General features: G+C 36.9%; 1 protein-coding gene across 1 annotated transcript in view; it reads left to right on the top strand.

Annotated features, from left to right (window-relative positions):
- NBAS (NBAS subunit of NRZ tethering complex) overlaps positions 1–18,224 on the top strand; it is a 193,881-nt gene that overhangs the window by 161,372 nt on the left and 14,285 nt on the right. Inside the window, 3 exon segments of the mRNA XM_032213456.1 lie at positions 3,622–3,817; positions 8,542–8,681; positions 15,486–15,630. Coding sequence (XP_032069347.1) covers positions 3,622–3,817; positions 8,542–8,681; positions 15,486–15,630 — 481 coding nt within the window.

Below are 18,224 nucleotides of genomic sequence, written 5' to 3'. Positions count from 1 at the left end.
TAGTCCCAAATGTTTTGATGGAATCAGATAGTTCCATACCCACCAGTGGATCTGTAGCCTTTAAACTTCCACTTTATATATTTGGCAGCAAACTTTCTCAAATAGGCACCTCCTGCATCTATCTTGCTATAACTTGTCAACTTATTAGTTCCAAAAGAACCGCTACACTGTTTGTTATGCATACTATTATTTTCCCCAGGGAAAAGCCCAATGAACCTAGTCACAAATCCATAATAAAACTCTAGTAGGAAGATAAATTTTGAAATACCAATATTACTATAATAAGGTCTTACGCTTGTATTCCGTGAAACATTATTTACCTTTGTATCCTTCAGATGTTGTAGGAACTAAATATAAATGGTTCCCTTCAGGAAGATAGAGTTATCTGAAAAATGAGCTTGCCTAACTTTTGAAGCCAAGGCCTCAGCCGCTTTCTTTTTAATTTATCAACTTTTTAATTTACATTCCAAATGTCACTTCCTCCAAAAACTCATTTCTAATTTAGCACCAGTTCTTTGAGAGATGGAATATAAAAAGAGTACATAGGCTAAATAAATTCTGAAGTTTTTATGAAATGAGAACTTAAACTGTCAGCTTACATTATTTCAGCATTTTCAGACAGGTTGAATCGGTGTCTTCTAGTTGGTATTATGTCCTCATCTGTCTTGTTAGAATGACTACAGTATTACTTCAAATATAAATCACATGCTACCTGCTTCTTCTTTTCATTTGGAAAAAAAAAACAGTGTCAAGTTGAAATATTACCAGTGAATATAACAAGCATTATTTATACAAATAAAGATATATAGTCTTTTAGAACTAGCAAAATGGGTGGCGGTTGTCTGAGATGAATAGTGGTGGTTTTCCTGATAACTTGAATGTTGTAAGTCCTACAGCATCTTATTAAGGTTGTTTGATTGTGTGTTTCATCAAACCACAGATTTGTCATTCAATATGTAGTCTGTGTATTAGATCAAGAAAAGTTATGATACTTCTTATGTAATGAAATAACAGGGTTTTTTTACTTCAGTAGTCAGGAAACGCAACTATTATTAGTCTATTATTACTATGTAGTCAGTTATTTCTAGGGAACTTCCTTTTCTAACTTGCTTCCTTGTGTACTTATAAAATTAACAGAAAGTGCTTTTTATCTTTAGTCAGCTGCAATATTGTTATTCATGTGACGTTTTGAAGGAACAGATCAGACTCAAATGGATTAACTCTAGCCCAGGAGAATAAGAGCAGCTGTTTGGAGAAAATGGGAAAGGTTAAATTAAAGCCTTGCCTCTCAAAAAAAAAAAAAATTGAGAAGGAAGATATTAAAAGACTATTCCTAAAGGATTTGTGGGTGAATCAAATGTATTAAAAAGAAGCAGTGCCTCGTGATGTAGAAGAGTTATTGCTGAAGACAGGAGAAAGTAAACTATTTTCTGCTCAATATGGCTTGGTTCCAGGTTTGGGCAGGTAAACGGCAACAGTATGAAGCATATCTAGGAGAACAGGTGGGAAAAGCTTGCCACTTCAAAAGCTCACACATTCTAGTATGGATTAAGTACTGTATTTCCATCATATTTTAAGATAAAGATTGTGACCTAAAGAGGTTCATGCAAGAATTAAGTGCAGGTTTACCATATTTTTTGGAGTATAAGATGCTCCAAAGACACACCTAGCTTTTGGGGAGGAAAACAAGGAGGGAGGGAGTATGCCTCTGCCTCCCAGCAAATTGCCTCCTTGCAGCAAACAGTACAGATGAAATACACTGTTTGTGGTGTTACATTTCAGACAATACTTGTACAGATTCTGTTAAAATCAATGTGGCTTTCTGGAAGTATACTTTATTCTTTGCTATTTAAAAAAAAAGATACAATAGCATTGGGCCTCTTCAGATCAAGCATTTATTTTAAAAAGCTTCTTCATTTTGTTCAGTTGTCTGGAACAATAATAAAGGCAGTCTTTTAAAAAATAAGTCTAATAATTTGAACATTCTGTAGGCATTTATAGTTATTGACTCACCTCCTTACAGCAAACAGCCTGTTTCAGTTTAGCCTGATTAGAAGGGGAAAAAAATCTGCCTCTGCCTCCTAGCAATTTGCCTCCTTGCAGCAAACAGCAAGTTTCACTTTCAATTTCAGCATGGGCCTTCCAATGATCAGCTGTTTCAGGCTGCAGGGATTGCCATAGCCTATTGCCTCCTCTGCAAGCCCCATTTTCCCATTTGTTACGAGGAGGTAAATTGCTGGGAGGCAAAGGGTGGGGCCAGTGGGTGGGCAGAGCTACATTTGGTGTATAAGACGCGCCCAAATTTTCACCCTCTTAGGGGGGGGAAAGGTGTGCCTTATACTCCAAAAATACAGTACATTGCAAAGCTAAAAACCAAAAGTAAACTAGATGTTTGAGGGGGAAAGAGTGGGGGTTAATTACTCCCAAATTCTTCTCCAAGTATATAGTTACTTTGGAGGAATCTGAGGAGCAGTAGAGATGCAACTTAAGTTGACTGCAAAATAGAACATTAGGCCTGTTGGAAATAAACATAAATCAACAAGTTGACTATTTTCTTGGGCTAAAATCCTGATTTCTCCCACAAGTATAACTTAAATCACAGATTAGCAACAACCTGATCTAAAACTTCTTAGAAAGAAGCATTGCAAAATGAACTAAATCAGGAACATTACAAATGGGAGTCCTGGTAGAAAATGTTACAATTTGGCAGGAGCAACTTTCAAAGTTTCGCTTTCTCAATGAATAAATAATAATTTAAAGAAAGACAGACAATGAAGGGCCTTGAGAAGGCTAAATGTTCAGATAGATAATTTAATTACCATGGCTTTCTCCTTTCTTTTATTCTAATTGTCCATTTTACTTCTTCAAAAATTCAGCTTTGTTTTGTTTTCTGTTTTTGTCAATCAGCAAAAAAGTACAGATACCTACTTTTTATATTCTGCAGTTTTGGGCATTTAACTATATAAATATTGTTTGAAGAACTGAACAGGTATTAAAGTTCAGATTTTCTCTAGTGACAAGAAAGGCATAGTCTCCTTTGATTGGGTAATCAGAATGCTGATTTTCCTGACCAATAGTTAACATGGATTGTGTTATATGAAAAATAGCTATAAGAAGATGTTAAAATAATTTCCTTGGAAATGAATGTCTTTAAAAACACCCAAAACTGGCAAAATAAAAGTGTATAATAATGCAAATTTCTAATAGTATGTAACAATAGATCTGCTGAAAATATTGAACAGGAAACCTTCGGCTGTTCCTGACGAGTCAGTTGGTTTCTGGGAAATACTTTGCTTCTGTTAGGATATTCTGCTTTATCAACTTAAGTTTTGAATTAATTTATCAACTGCTTATAAATAAGTGCTAAGGATAATTTTAAAATAGATATAAGATTGTCTGCTATCTATTGATAGTTTTTAGGTTAGCTACTTCAATGTTTAATTCCTGAATATTCTCACCTGCCGCTCACGTAGAACCATCACCCCACCCCCGCCAGTTCGCTAAGTCAGAGAGGTTGGAGACCGCTATCTTAAGTCAAGAAGGATCTGAATGGAATTTGTTAATGGAATACGATTAAATGAAAAGCGATAATAACAGAAGTGTTTCTTGATTTGATTGTAGCGAGAATATGGTGTCTTCAGATGACTTGTTGGCTTGGCTTAGGCCCTACTGTGGAAATGATTCTTTACCAGTGAAGCCTCGCATAAGAGTGCTGCAGATTTTGGAGCAAGCTTTTCACCTAAGCGACGAGGATAGCAAACTGCTTATACTGTTTAGAACACAAGCTGTTCTCAAAGCCTATTGGCCCCAGACTCAGGTAGGCAATCTCATATGGCAATGATTCTTCTTTACTAATACACAAGTTATTTACGAAACAGTTGTTGCTAGACCTTCATTGATTATTTAGGCCATACAGAGCACTTATGGGTTTCTTCTCAATTCTGTTAAACAGGAGCTTGTTTGTACTAAATATTTTTTTTTCACTTAAACCAATAAATATCTAGAGTGATTTTTCATTTTCTAATTCCTGTTCTTCGTTAATGGGTTTTAATAAAATTAAAATTAAACCTGTAAATTAAGACATAGCTCTTGAGCATATAGCATGAAAATAAGTCAAAATTAAGTATACATTATTAAAATTGCATATGGTTCTCAGAAAGCAGGAAAAGTTAGTGAGTACAAGGGTTTTCATATCAACTGAATTATTATTTCCTTTTTATCTTGTCTTTTATAATACTTAAAAAGCATTTCTCTTAAGTAGCTCAGTTCCGGGTTATTACATGTGTACATCCACATAGGTCTCTTGATAATAAGAATATGTTTTTCATTGTTTTCCATTGCCTTCTTCCAGAATGTTTTTCTTTAAAAATTATGTGACTCTAGACCAGAGGTGGGTTCCTACCAGTTCGCACCTATTCGGTAGAACCGGTTCATCAAATCTACGGAACCAGTTAGAAGAGGTTCCACCAGTGGACCCGGAAAGCAGGCCACACCTATAGAAGAGGTTCCAAAAAGTTTTGAAACCCAGCACTGCCAAGGATCTTGTAACTTGACAGCTTTAAGACTTGCATGCTTCAATGCCAGAGTTTCTGAATAGCTACTTGGACCGACCTAAGTACTAATTCATAATTTCATATCCGGTCACATGGGCGGCAAGCCACTCCCATCCAGTCACATGGGTGGCAAGCCACTCCCACAAAGGAGGCCACACCCACAGAGTAGGTTCCGACAATTTTTGAAACCCACCACTGCTCTAGACAGTAGAATAATTACTTCCCATCCAAGTGTTCATCGGCTCTTGTGTTGCTTATGTTTTTTTGTGATCAATCAAAGTTGGTTAAACTAACTTTGGCTAGGATACAAATAAATCTGCCATTGATTTGAGGTATGCTGGGCTTACTTCAATTACCCTTTTACTGTAGGATAGCAATTGAAGCATTCAGTGTTAATGGCATTTTGCAACATAACGTTCCTACCGTGTTGTATGTAGTCCCTGGTTTCATTTTGAATTATGAAATGGTATTTGAGTTTCCCCCCTTGAATTAACTGTATTTGTTTTCAGTGACACTATTCTGTTGGCAAATAAATGCTTAGGCAAAGTTTATATTGTTTTATTACAGCTATTTCTAATTCTTACTTGTGTGATCTAAACTGCATAGGAACACGACAAATTAAGATATTAAAAAAACAAATTAGCAATTGGCTGAGATAAGAGCGACAGTAAATAGGAATGAAATAAACTGAATGAAATAAATTTCATGATGGCTGAATGATGAAGTATGTTAAGATCCTACCCAACATTTCTTCCCTCCTCCATCCCCAAGGGAAAATTAGACAGTTCAGATCAGAACTACAGAATACAGGGTTGGAAGGGACCTTGGAGGTCTTCTAGTCCACCCCCCTGCACAAGTAGGGGACCTTATACCATTACAGGGAAGTGGCTGTCCTATCTCTTCTTAAAAGCCACCAGTGATACCATATATATCATGTATGGTGTATGGGTGATTCTGGATCTGTAAACACAATTATTCATACATTTTACCTAGAAGATATTTTAGGTCAGCTTTTAGCTTATATTCTCTCACCAGCAGGGAGGGGAAAAGAAAAGTTCCTTAAAAGAAGTAGTGAGAAGGGTAGCAAATGGCAGATTTTGGTCATTTTGCCCTGCTTGTTGTAGACATTGGTTTACTCTCATGGAGAAAATAGGATCACACTGTAATTTTTATATATGTAATAGCATACACTGAACTTCGTGTTGAGAAGCCATTACAAGAGAAATTACTGTACTCCAGCTAAGATGCTTAGAACTTTGATGTGTAATTTATCTAAGTTACAGTAGAGGAATATGAGCTAAGTCAAGAAGAACAAGTAATTTATCCTATTATGAGTTTCTTCTCGGGGGGAAAAATAGCATAATCATTTAACAATCAGTACCCTCCATTTCAAGATCATTTTTGATGAAGCAAAGAGCCACTGCTTTTCTATGAGTTCATAATGACACATACATAATTGTGTGTGTAAATCAAGGAAATCTCAGTGGGAGAACAAAATATATTGAATCAGTGGAGGAATTTCATTCCATTTTCATCTTTTGATTGTAACACAGTACCTGAAGATAAAAGCATATGTTATCTTTGACTTGTTTTCAAGGAGCCTTCTCTTGTGAATAGATATGAATTTAATAGATTTTTTACTAGAATTTCATTGGGCTTGAGAATGTATTGTAGCAATTAGAATCTTCTCTCAAGTGTCTTGTTTGTAATTCTGCTTTTAAGGCTGTAGTAATTCAGATTCACATTGCAGTGAGGAACTGAATAGTAGAGAAATACATTTACAAATTGAATTAATCAGCATGGGGTTTGCTAAGATACAAATAAATCTGCTATTGATTTGAGGTTTGGCTAGTATGAACAGATAATTTTATGGTGTTTAACAAATGCATATGGTTAATTTAAATTTCCAGAAAAGAAAACGCTTGGCTTCCTTGTATCATATGCTTCAGCAGCCCTGTTTCCTAAACTCATTTAAAGACCATTCTTTTAAATGCTGATAGTGCTTATGAAAATTAGTATTTCAATAGTATCATTATGGATAAAGTCCTCTAGAATCAGATATGGTATCAAGTATTACAGAATTCACATTGAGATGAAAAAAAAATGTAAATGAGAAATAACATTGTGTCAACATTTTAGCATTTTTCAGTTTGAATATTTATTATAAATATTTATCTTTATAAATATAAATAATATTTATTATTATAAGACATTTATTGAAAATGTGTATGTATTCCTGTATTAATTATAGCAGAGAATGTTCAGTAATGATCAAATATCTGACAAATCAGTATTTATTATTTGCTTTTTGGTACAAGTGTTTATAACATATTCTCATGACAATAATATTCATATTTCCAGCTTTTTAAAGAAGTTATTTTTGAATTAATTATCAACTTTCTTGTCAGATTTCACTATTTTTAACAGCTTTTTTCTCTTAATTTATATTACATATATATATATATATATATATATATATATATATATATATATATATATATATATATATATAATATATATATATTATATATATATATTTTATATATATATATATATATATATATATATATATATATATATATATATATATATATATATATGAGTTTTATTTTGATATGTAACTTGATGATTTAAAAAAAAAACCCTTTTATGCATAAATCAAAAAATCCTGTAGCATGCTTTCTATTAATATGAGCTTTTTTAAAGGAAATAGTTGGAGTTTTTATATATTAATTGAAGTTCAGTTTCTAATAAATCCAAATCCAAAAAGAACTATGGAATTGGAAGAACAGTAAAAAGATCAAGGACTTCATTTTTATTTACTTTTCCTCATTTTTTTTCTATGCAATCACTTTGCTAATAGGGATGAGGATAGAAGGCCCTTCCCTTATCTGAAGCCCCTTCCCATCTTCCTTATAAAATCCCTTCAAAATCAAAATCTGGGAATGGTCTTGCTTGCTATCAGAAGGGGGCAACACGTTTGTGGCATAGGTGTCAAACTTGATTGCATCACATGACGGATCATGACATATCACAATTTTATCTGACCTTTGCTGAGAGGTGGGGTGGGTGTGGGGTGGGCGTGGCCTGCATGTCACGTATCCAGCCCGTAGGCCGCCAGTTTGACTGACTTGTTTAAGAGAAGTTAGGTACTAAGAATAAAATTTCTTATGCTAAAAAAAGCAGAATTCTACAACTTGGGAAATCTATTCACATCAAATGTTTATACACTGCCCAGGATCACTTTAGGTGAGATGAACAGTTTTATAAATTTGATTGATAAATAAAAAAAAGACTTAACCATTTTGAATTAAAAGCATCTCTGCAAGCAGAAATGGGAGAATAAAGAATGACGGATACTCTTAAGTGAGATTAACTGCTGAATCAGTATTAAGTACCATGGAAGCATATTACTCGAATCTATTACCCAATTCCTTCTAGAGCAGGAATTTGGGTGGCATGAAGCAGATAAACGGTCTTATGACTATTAAACCAAGCAAGACGAGACAAGAATTTACTTGCCCCCTGGGAGCTAGAGAAAGCCCCATTATACAAAGATTCCCTAAGCTTCTCTGCTTGTCACCGATCTCTTCAAGCTAATTCCATTATACCTGTGGTTTTGCTCTGTCCTCCTTCATCCGTTACTGAAACCAGGAGATCTTGCAGGAGATATTTGAACTGTGAAAGTATGCGTTTCATATTCCTATTTGGGTTTGTAAGAAAATGTGTAAAAAATAAAGCAAAACATTTCCAAAATATGTTGCCAAAAAAAAACTACAGGAACTAGTCCATGCAGTTGCCGGGATTAAACATTGACTTGACGGGAATAAACAAACCCAATTTAACACAAGAATATCTCTTGTTTGTTTGTTTGTTTTTGTTTAATATGCCACCAATTTAACTGTCTAAGCAACTAATATTTGGATAATTATGTTATCTACTCTTACCTTGTATTTACTGTGAGCTGCTGCTTTCCTGAATTTATTAGGTGGAAATAACAGAGATTGAAAATGAAGAAAAAAGGTACTTTCTCTTCATGAAACTCCTGGAAAATAGCAGGAAACATGAAGAATTCCAGCATTTAGTGATGCTCCTGCAAGCTTGGCCTCCTATGAAAAGCCCAGATATGTAAGTTATTTGTTTTGCACTTTAACATAAGCCAAAAATACTTTTGGGAATTTTAAAGTAGATCTTCTCCTAGTGTTAATTCTGAGTGTACTTTCCATTTGTTAAGGGAAAAAAAAAATGTTTGTAGAATTCCCTTGTTATTTTTAAGTGGTAAGAAACTGGCACTTTGAGTCAGTGGTTGATTGATGGTATTTCTAGGCCACCCCAATTCTGAAAGACTTTTTTTGCTGTTTTTGAAGTGCAAAAAAACACAATATATTTTCTCATAGAGTCCATAAACCTATTCGTGATGATGATCACTGACCAACAAAATTCAAGTTAAAATGCATAGATATTTTCTGAAAGATTAATAGAAATTAATAAAATGGTGCAGACTTTTCAGAATTATACATACATACTTGTGTGTGTGTGTGTGTGTGTGTGTGTGTGTGTGTACACATATACATATACATGCACACATTTGAGTGGCTTAAGCTATGAACTGTAGGTGACAATGGTATTCAGTTGTTATTGCTAATACAGACCAACTAGAAAGGAACACTTCACCAAGTAGAACATACTAGCAATAGCAATAGCAGTTAGACTTATATACCGCTTCATAGGGCTTTCAGCCTTCTCTAAGCAGTTTACAGAGTCAGCATATTGCCCCCACAGTCTGGGTCCTCATTTCACCCACCTCGGAAGGATGGAAGGCTGAGTCAACCTTGAGCCGGTGAGATTAGAACCGCTGAACTGCAGATAACAGTCAGCTGAAGTGGCCTGCAGTACTGCACCCTAACCACTGCGCCACCTCGGCGCAGGTCTAAACTTGCATACAGATTCACATGAGCAACAATAGAACAGGGATACTAACATGAGAATCAGAGACCGCATGTGTACCCAACATTATATTTCAACAGCCCCATCATGCACTCCACCCCCTCAACAATTTGACACAGATGATTAGCGAATCTTCACATGCTCTTCCTCTGATATTTGGCATCATTTGCCCCTCTGGATTTTACATAGAACAAACTAGCCAAAACTTTTCACAAAATAATTAATGAACATGAAATTTGACTCAAAGGGTATATCAGAGTATTTCAGCCTTCCAGGACATTCCATCTTGAAAGGGGGAAAAATGTTAACAACAGAATTCAGTGAGAGATTGTTAAATATCAAAAAAATGTCAGGCTACCTTTGAAGATCTCAACTAACACAATGGGTTTATTTAGTACTACAAACCAACATTCAAAATGAGTCTAATAGTCTTAAAGCATCTTTTCTAATTAACAAAGTGTATTAAAAGGCACAAGCTATCATGACCTATTTCTTGCTTGGTCAGTTGGATAGAGTAGCTAGGATTTGCAATGGGATGAAATGAATGGGGAAGGAAGGAGAAAAACAGGTTGGTTGTGCAGATGAAGGTTGCATGAAAGACAGGTTAAAATTTATCAATTAAAAAACATTGCATTTGTTAAGACCTTCAGAGATAGCCTAAAACCTTTGGATGTACAATCTCTTGCTCAACCACATTGTTAAAATCTCTTTTTTTCCCAAAAATTTATTTTGTAATCCACAATAGAATGTCCTGGATTATGGAATGCCCATTTGATGCAGTGGGCAGCAACTACTGAAAGCTTATGCCTGTTAATTAAAAAAGGATGCTACCAGAATCTTTCTGATTTTTGGTTACCATAGGCTAACATAGCTGTCCTTCTATAATGTTTCCTTTAATCATAATATTTGGTACATATTTTGTTCTGATGGAATATGGAAGATTGATCCATTAGGTTGGGAGTCCATCCAAGCTATACATTTCAGCGAAATGTTCTGAGTTGGCCTGCTTTGTTCCAAGACTGAAATAAAATATATTTTGTGTACTTTTGTGTATATTTGACCTTTATAAAGCATTGATATACACTTAGAAATCCCTGAAAGCAAAATTTGAATTTAGTAGGAAAAATGCTGCATTGAGAAATAGGGTTTTTTTTTTACATTTATTTTCTTTTTTCATCAGATTCCCCTCTTGCCTTTCAAATTACTGTATATACTCGAGTATAAGCCTAGTTTTTCAGCCCACTTTTTGGGCTGAAAAAAGCCGCCTCGGCTTATACTCGAGTCAGTGAAAAATTTGCCCGAAATGGAGGAGAAAAAGGGGCGGGGCCATGCCGCTGGGTGACACTCGTGAATGGCCCAGTGCCCCTGTGAGTTTCCCCTCCCTCTGTGTCAGTTTGCCGCGCAGCGCGCACCGCACCATCCCCCCTCCTCACGTTCTAATGTAATGCAGGGCTGTCTTACGATTCCCCTTCCTCCCCCTCCTGCCGCTCTGCAACGATGTCCCACCTCCTCCTTGTTATGGCAAGCAGCCACATAGCGATGTCCCACCTCCTCTGGTACAGTGATCCAATGATAGGAATCACTGTGCCGTGTGTCATAGGAGGCGGGACATCGCTCCCGCGGCTGCACGGGACATCATCATCACAGCGGGACATCAGCATCATGAGGTGAGTGAAGTATTTCATTGAATACACCGCTAGTTTACTGTTTTTCTTTGAAATAAATATTCAAAAACATTATTGGTATCTATTTTTATTTTTGAAATTTACCGGTAGCTGCTGCATTTCCCACCCTAGGCTTATACTCGAGTCAATAACTTTTCCAGTTTTTTGTGGTAAAATTAGGTGCCTCGGCTTATATTCGGGTCGGCCTATACTCGAGTATATACGGTAAGCTATGCATATACCACTTACCACTTAGACTTATATGCCACTTTACAGTGCTTTTACAGCCCTCTCTAAGCGGTTTACAGAGTCAGCCTATTGCCCCCAACAATGTGGGTCCTCATTTTACCGACTTTGGAAGGATGGAAGGCTGAGTCAGCCTTGAATCTGGTGAGATTTGAACTGCCAAATTGCCAGCCGCTGGCTGTCAGTAGAAGTAGCCTGCAGGACTGCACTCTAATCGCTGCGCCACTGCAGCTTGTGGCTATATATGGATTTTTTATACGGATAAAATATCCAGCATGCTTAGATCTATGGTGTTTTTAAACAATCCATTATGCCATAATTTCATTGTTTTCCTTTTCAAAAAAAAAAACTAAATTTCTGACTGCAATTGGGAAGTGTTATAGTATAGAACTACTCCTATCTGCCTAGCTTTAAAAGTCTCCTAGCATTTTCCTTTTTGACCCATTTATTCTGAGTAAATTGATTGAAGAATAAAGGGGGGGGGAGAGAGAGCACTTTACAAGTGTAAAGAATAAAATTGTTTTCTTCTCTTTCTAGCCACTGAGCCATGTAAAACTGAGCACTAGTTGTCTCTTGACAACTCAGAAAATGAACTTTTGTAATCTGAGTTCCTCTAATGACAAATGACAACTGTTTTGGTTTTGCTTGATAATATTCCCCTGAGCTATGGAGTTTTATATTGTTCCTTGGATTTATTCTCAAGACATTTTTCCTATCAAAATATCGTCTGGAAAATTTGTTGGGTCAGACTGGTGGGGCCACAGGGCAAAAGTAAAAAAAAAGTTCTACTGTATAAGTAGATTTTGGGTCATGAAATGTTGGCTTTTACTTATTTACCCCTCTTCAGTTGATTTTTGGCCAAAAAGAAAAAAAGGAAACCAAAACCCCCTTAGGGTGCCGTTGGCCAGACAGTGTCGGCTAGCGACCCCCAGGGGGAGACCCTTCTCTGTGGGAGCGCCTTCCCTCTGGAATGAGCTGCCCCCGGAGCTTCATATAATCCCCGACCTCCGGTCCTTCCAACACGCCCTAAAAAGTTGGCTTTTCCAGCAAGCCAGCCTGGCCTGAATAAAACAAAATAAATTATTGATCATTGTTAATTTTAATTCAATTTTTAATTTTTTATTGTAAATATCAATTGGGGTTTTTTTGGATACTTTATTTAATGTCCCTTTTAATTTTTGTAAGATGTGTTTTCTTTTATGTTGTACGCTGCCCTGAGTCCTTGGGAGAAGGGCGGCATATAAATCCAATAAACCTAAATCTAAACCTAAACCTCAGTCAGATCCAATTTGAACTGAACTGTTTTGCCAATTCGTGGTGGCTGCTTATCTCCAACAACTGCTTCCTGTCGGGGCCCTAAGGAGCCCGGGTGGTGAGGCGAGGAATGGCTTGGAGGGGAGTGGCGAGGAGAGGCTGGCAAGGCGCCATTCAGTGTGAGCGACATCGAGTTGGCCATGCTCACCCAGTCACATGACCACCAAGCCACACCCACCCACCAGGTCATTGGGCAGATCCAGCAAGCCAGCCTGGCCTGAACAAAACAAAATAGATTATTGATTATTGTTAATTTTAATTGAATTTTTTTTAAATGTTATTGTTAATCTTAATTGGGTTTGTTTTGCATATTTTTTTTTTTTTAAACTTTTGTAATATGTGTTTTTTTAATGTTGTATGCCGCCCTGAGTCCTTGGGAGAAGGGCAGCATATAAATCCAATAAACCAAACCAAATCAACCAAACCAAAACTACCGTATGTAACTACCCCCATTATGGCATAATGTGTTTTCTCACTGAACTGATTTGCCAGAATGGAGACTTGCCATTCCACAATGTTAATTCAGTTATGTATTCAACTATTTTATCTGGTCTCTTTATTTGAGTTGTCACATTCCAGATGACCTCTGGATTTTTTCAAAGAAAAACTGTCACTTTATCAAAGACATCATCCTTGACTAGAATGCACCCAGTCGTGTACATTTGCATAGTTTTACATGAATAACTCATTTCTGACAGGGAGAAATACTTTGTTTCCATATGATGCGTTCATTAGTCACAGCATCCATAGGCTTTCCTGAAGCATAAAAAAAAAGACGGTGAATGTCGCAACTTCTTATATATTTCATAGCTTTAATAAGTTAGGTGCTTGTATTAAAATTAGTCCTTTTCAAATAATTAGAATAGCATTTTCCTAATGTAAGCTGTTTTAGTTTATTAATAGTTCACAATCCAATTAAAGAGAAAAATAAGAATGTTTAATGCTATGATTCTCCCTCTTCATCATTCATTAATGATGATCCAGAAGAAAAATTGCAACTTCATTCTTAATTTCCAATAATAGTCACATGTCTGAAATTCAAAGCCCTATAGATCCCTAGGTGGATCTATAGACAAATGGATGTGGAATGTGAGAGGCAGAAAATGAACAAAATGTTAAGCTTTAACTCTATAGAATAGATAAATTGTATGGATTCTTACATTAATTTATTTTTGAGGAGAGCATTTGTGGGTAAACCTAGTCGTGGCAAATTTATAATTTATGAGTATTATTACATTTTTACCTTCTGAATTTTACTATAATGGATGCCACAGTATACAGATATATCAAGTGCGATAATTGTGCCTAAACTCAACACCGTTGACCAAGACCTGTTATAGAACACATGCACTGCACGAAATGCACCACAGGAGAACGAGCTGGTTTCACACCAGAGAGAAAGATGAGTGGCTCTTACCGCAGTGTTCACCCAAGGCCTTCTCCCTTCCCATAACTGACTCACAAGTGGGCGCCACAACCAGCCAAATTCACAACCATCAGGAACCTAACTGCCTGCACGGAGCACCAGTTCATCTCCCCACTTAAGTGGTGCCTATCTATCACTCTACCTGGTGGCACAGTGATTAGAATGCAGTACTGCAGATTAACTCATTGCTCATTCCAGGAGCTTCGATTTTGAGCGGCTCAAGGTTGACCCATCCTTCCAAGGTCGGTAAAATGAGGACCAAGATTGTTGGGGACAATATGCTGACTCTGTAAAACCGTTTAGAGAAGGCTGTCAAGCACTGTGAAGTGGTTTATAAGTCTAAGTGCTATTTGCTTCTTGCATAGAACATGCTCTCAAACTGTAGGGTGGACAGAAGCTAAGGCAAATGGCAGGAGCTCCCCCTGTGTGACCCGACAAATGTGCGAACGTCAAAAGCGTGCCGACAAAACCGCGGCGCTAAAACCGCGATGTCAAAAGCGCGCCGACAACAGCGCGCCGACAAAAGCGCGCCAACAGAAGCGCGATTTAAGTTAGGGTTAGGTTTAGGGTTAGGTTTAGGGTTAGGGTTAGGTTTAGGGTTTGGTTTAGGGTTAGGATAACAGCGCCCTTCTGTTGGCGCGCTGTTGTCGGCGCGCTTCAGCGCTCATTCGTCGGCGCGGTTTTGTCGGCACGGTTTTGTCACCGCAGTTTAGTCAGGGGCGGTTTTGTCGTTTGCGCATTTGTGGTGGAACCCTCCCCCTGTCATCATGACGATGATGGTGACCATGATGATACTTGGGCTCAAACCACTGGATCATCTCCAGCGTCATTAAGCCACTGAGCCACCATGCCTCTCTTATTACCAACTTTTAAATGATTAACAAATATTTATCTGATTTTAAAAAAAAAAAAAAAAGTCTCAAGTATTATTTGCTTCTGATCTCAGTTTTTATTCTATTATCACATTTTATTTAATATTACAGAAAACACATATCAACCTTCATGACATGTGCTTATTCTGTCTACCCTAAGAAGCAGCTTGCTCCTAATAAAGTTCCGTCTCTCTTGGCCACAAGTTGTTGGTTTTTTTTTATTAAAATAATTTGTTCTGTTAATCTTTTTTTTTTTTTTGCATATTTGTTTCTAAAAAGTCACAGACTACATGCACTTTAAAAGCAGTTCATCGGCGTTTATTGTAAAAGTTACACAAAGCATTCGCATTCAATAAATGTTGTCAAAAATTCACTATTTGAAAGTACATGTAGGTAGATAACGCACAATAGAGATCGGATTGCTTTTACTGCTCGCAAGAAAACTTCTTTTCCTTTATTTTAGAACATGTTCAAGTAATAATCTTTGGGTTAAACTGGGAACAATGATGCTTACGAAGTGCCTACAGGAGCAAAAGAAAAGTGTGGGAGATGAGATTCTGGCGATCTGCCGCTCTTTATACGAGACGAAGCAGAAGCTCTCTGCAGAGGTAAGTCTACCTGACTAGAGTCCTTGTTAGACGGGACCCAGTTTACATGGACAATAAACTCGTTAATATATGTAACTAGCCGATAACCCGGCATTGGCTAGGTATTTATCTATAGGGGGAAATTGTCCAGCCCAAATGTAATTTCTAATATTGGTTTTCCCCCTTACCAGAGGAAGTCCCCTTGTGGAGTACAGTGAAGCCGTTACCATGGCAACTCCACTGTGCTGTACAGTAGAAGCCATTTTATGGCAGTACAGTAGAAGCCATTTGAAGGCACAACAGGCTGTATCTTAATAGAACACACACTCCAAGGGGTTTTGGGGGTGTCTTATACCCAGAGTATTTGTTTCCAGAGAGTAAGTCATTTGTGTACCAAGTTTGGTTGAAATTGCTCGAGGCGTTCCAGAGTTATGCTGGAACATACACACACACAGCCATTAGATAGATAGATGATAGATAGATAGATAGATAGATAGATAGATAGATAGATAGATAGATAGATAGATAGATAGATAGATGATAGATATCTCCGCTCGGAGTGTATGTTGGTGTGAGACGAGTGGGGTCAGAACAGATAAGATTTAAGATACATCCCTTTCCTGGCACTTTGAGTGGAGGCAGTGAGTAGCTGAGTCTAAGAAGTAAGTGATAGAGGAGAGTGTTGTGCTGGTTGCCTTTAAAAAATCACTAGTATAACCCCTTCTGGACATACCTTCTAGCTACACTAGATAATTGTTCTTCTATCTCTAACCTTTCTTTTTTAAGGAAATGTATTTGTTTTTAATATGTTAAATCAATTTATTTAGATACCCTATCAACAAGTGATTTTATTATATATTGTTTTAATTTGTGTATATTATGTATAATATACACAAATTAAAACAATATATAATAATTAAAAAACAGCAATCCTGGCATTTTTGAATGCATGACTTTTGAAAGTTAATATCACTTATTTGGGGGTTAGCATTAATGTTTTTCTGTAATTGTACATTTCCTATTTATTTCATCAGCTTATTGTATTTTGGTCTTTAAATTATTATTGTACGTTGCTGTGAATCTTAAGATTGTGGAGAATTACCAGTATAATAAATATTTACGAATGTGATATCGTATGTAACAAAACATTGCAGTAAAGCTTCAAACCCAATAAGATTGGAGTGGTTGATATCATCGTCATCCCATTTTTTCTGCAGGAACTCAAAAGTAGAGAATGTGGTATTTCCTTCTCCATTTTTCTCCTAAAACTTCAACCTTGTGCAGTTTTGTTGGATTGAAAGTAAATGGTTAGTGAGTTTTTTGGGTTGAGGATGGGCATGGATCTGGCGCTCTCCTGATCCTGACCCAACATCTTAAGCATTATCCTAAATTGCCAGGATTGCCATTAATCTTGAATTTCAGCTATTGCTAACCAGAAATAACAGCTGTTCAATATTCAAACAACACACTAAGGAGTCACAGTTGGCTGTGGTTGAAGTTAAAGATGGTGTTTGTGATTGTATTAACTATTTAAACTGATTTATACTATTGTTTGAGTGATTGCATGAGAAAAAAGAACCAATAAATTAAAGGAATTGTGGACGAGGTAGTAAAATTAGAAATATTGAACTTTCTATCATCTCTTACAATTTTGTATTAGAGGCTTATTTCTGGTAAACGATAACAAAAGGCTTGTAGAGCAGAATGTGAAATACTGATCATATATTTCTGCACATTTTTCGTATGACCAATTTCCAGAGGTGGTGATTTGGGGGGATGTTCCTGATAAATAATTAATGCCAATCTTATCTAATAGGATAAGAAAACATCATTTGAAACTGTGAAGATGTTCAGACAGTATTGTGCTAAGTGACTACAGGCAGAATTGGATATTGCTGTTTAAAGGAAGTTTTACTAAAATGAATATACGAAAATGTTCTGGAATGAAAGCCTGTTTTGTATTGTTGAAATTTGGTACAAATTTGGTACAAGTGAGATTTGGTATGCCAAATCTCAGTTGTACCTCAGGTTTTGTATGTATCTGTGTGTGAAAGAGAATACCATTGGATCAGTGGTGGGTTGCAATTTATTTTACTACCAGTTCGCTCGCGCACGCACTTGCACTCACACGATCATGCACAGAAGGGTCCGGGCAGGTGAGCAGAGCTTCCAGCCGCTGCCCTACTGGTTCACCCGATGCAGGACGAACCTGTAGCAACCCATCTCTACATTAGCAATAGCAATAGCAGTTAGACTTATATACCGCTTCATAGGGCTTTCAGCCCTCTCTAAGCGGTTTACAGAGTCAGCATATATTGCCCCCACAATCTGGGTCCTCATTTCACCTACCTTGGAAGGATGGAAGGCTGAGTCAACCTTGAGCCGGTGAGATTAGAACCGCTGAACTGCAGATAACAGTCAGCTGAAGTGAAGTGGCCTGCAGTACTGCACCCTAACCACTGCGCCACCTCGGCTCTTACATTGGATGGATGGATGGCTACAACTTACATGCAGCTTCATTTCCTGGAACTTTTTCAGCATTGATTGTTCAGTGAATGTGTAGGGATAAAATAAGGTAGGGAGACAACACAGAACTTGGTTCCTGAAACTCTTTC

This window comes from Thamnophis elegans, chromosome 3, assembly GCF_009769535.1.
Source record: "Thamnophis elegans isolate rThaEle1 chromosome 3, rThaEle1.pri, whole genome shotgun sequence".
Taxonomy (NCBI): domain Eukaryota; kingdom Metazoa; phylum Chordata; class Lepidosauria; order Squamata; family Colubridae; genus Thamnophis; species Thamnophis elegans.
This window is presented reverse-complemented; position numbering and strand designations above follow the sequence as displayed.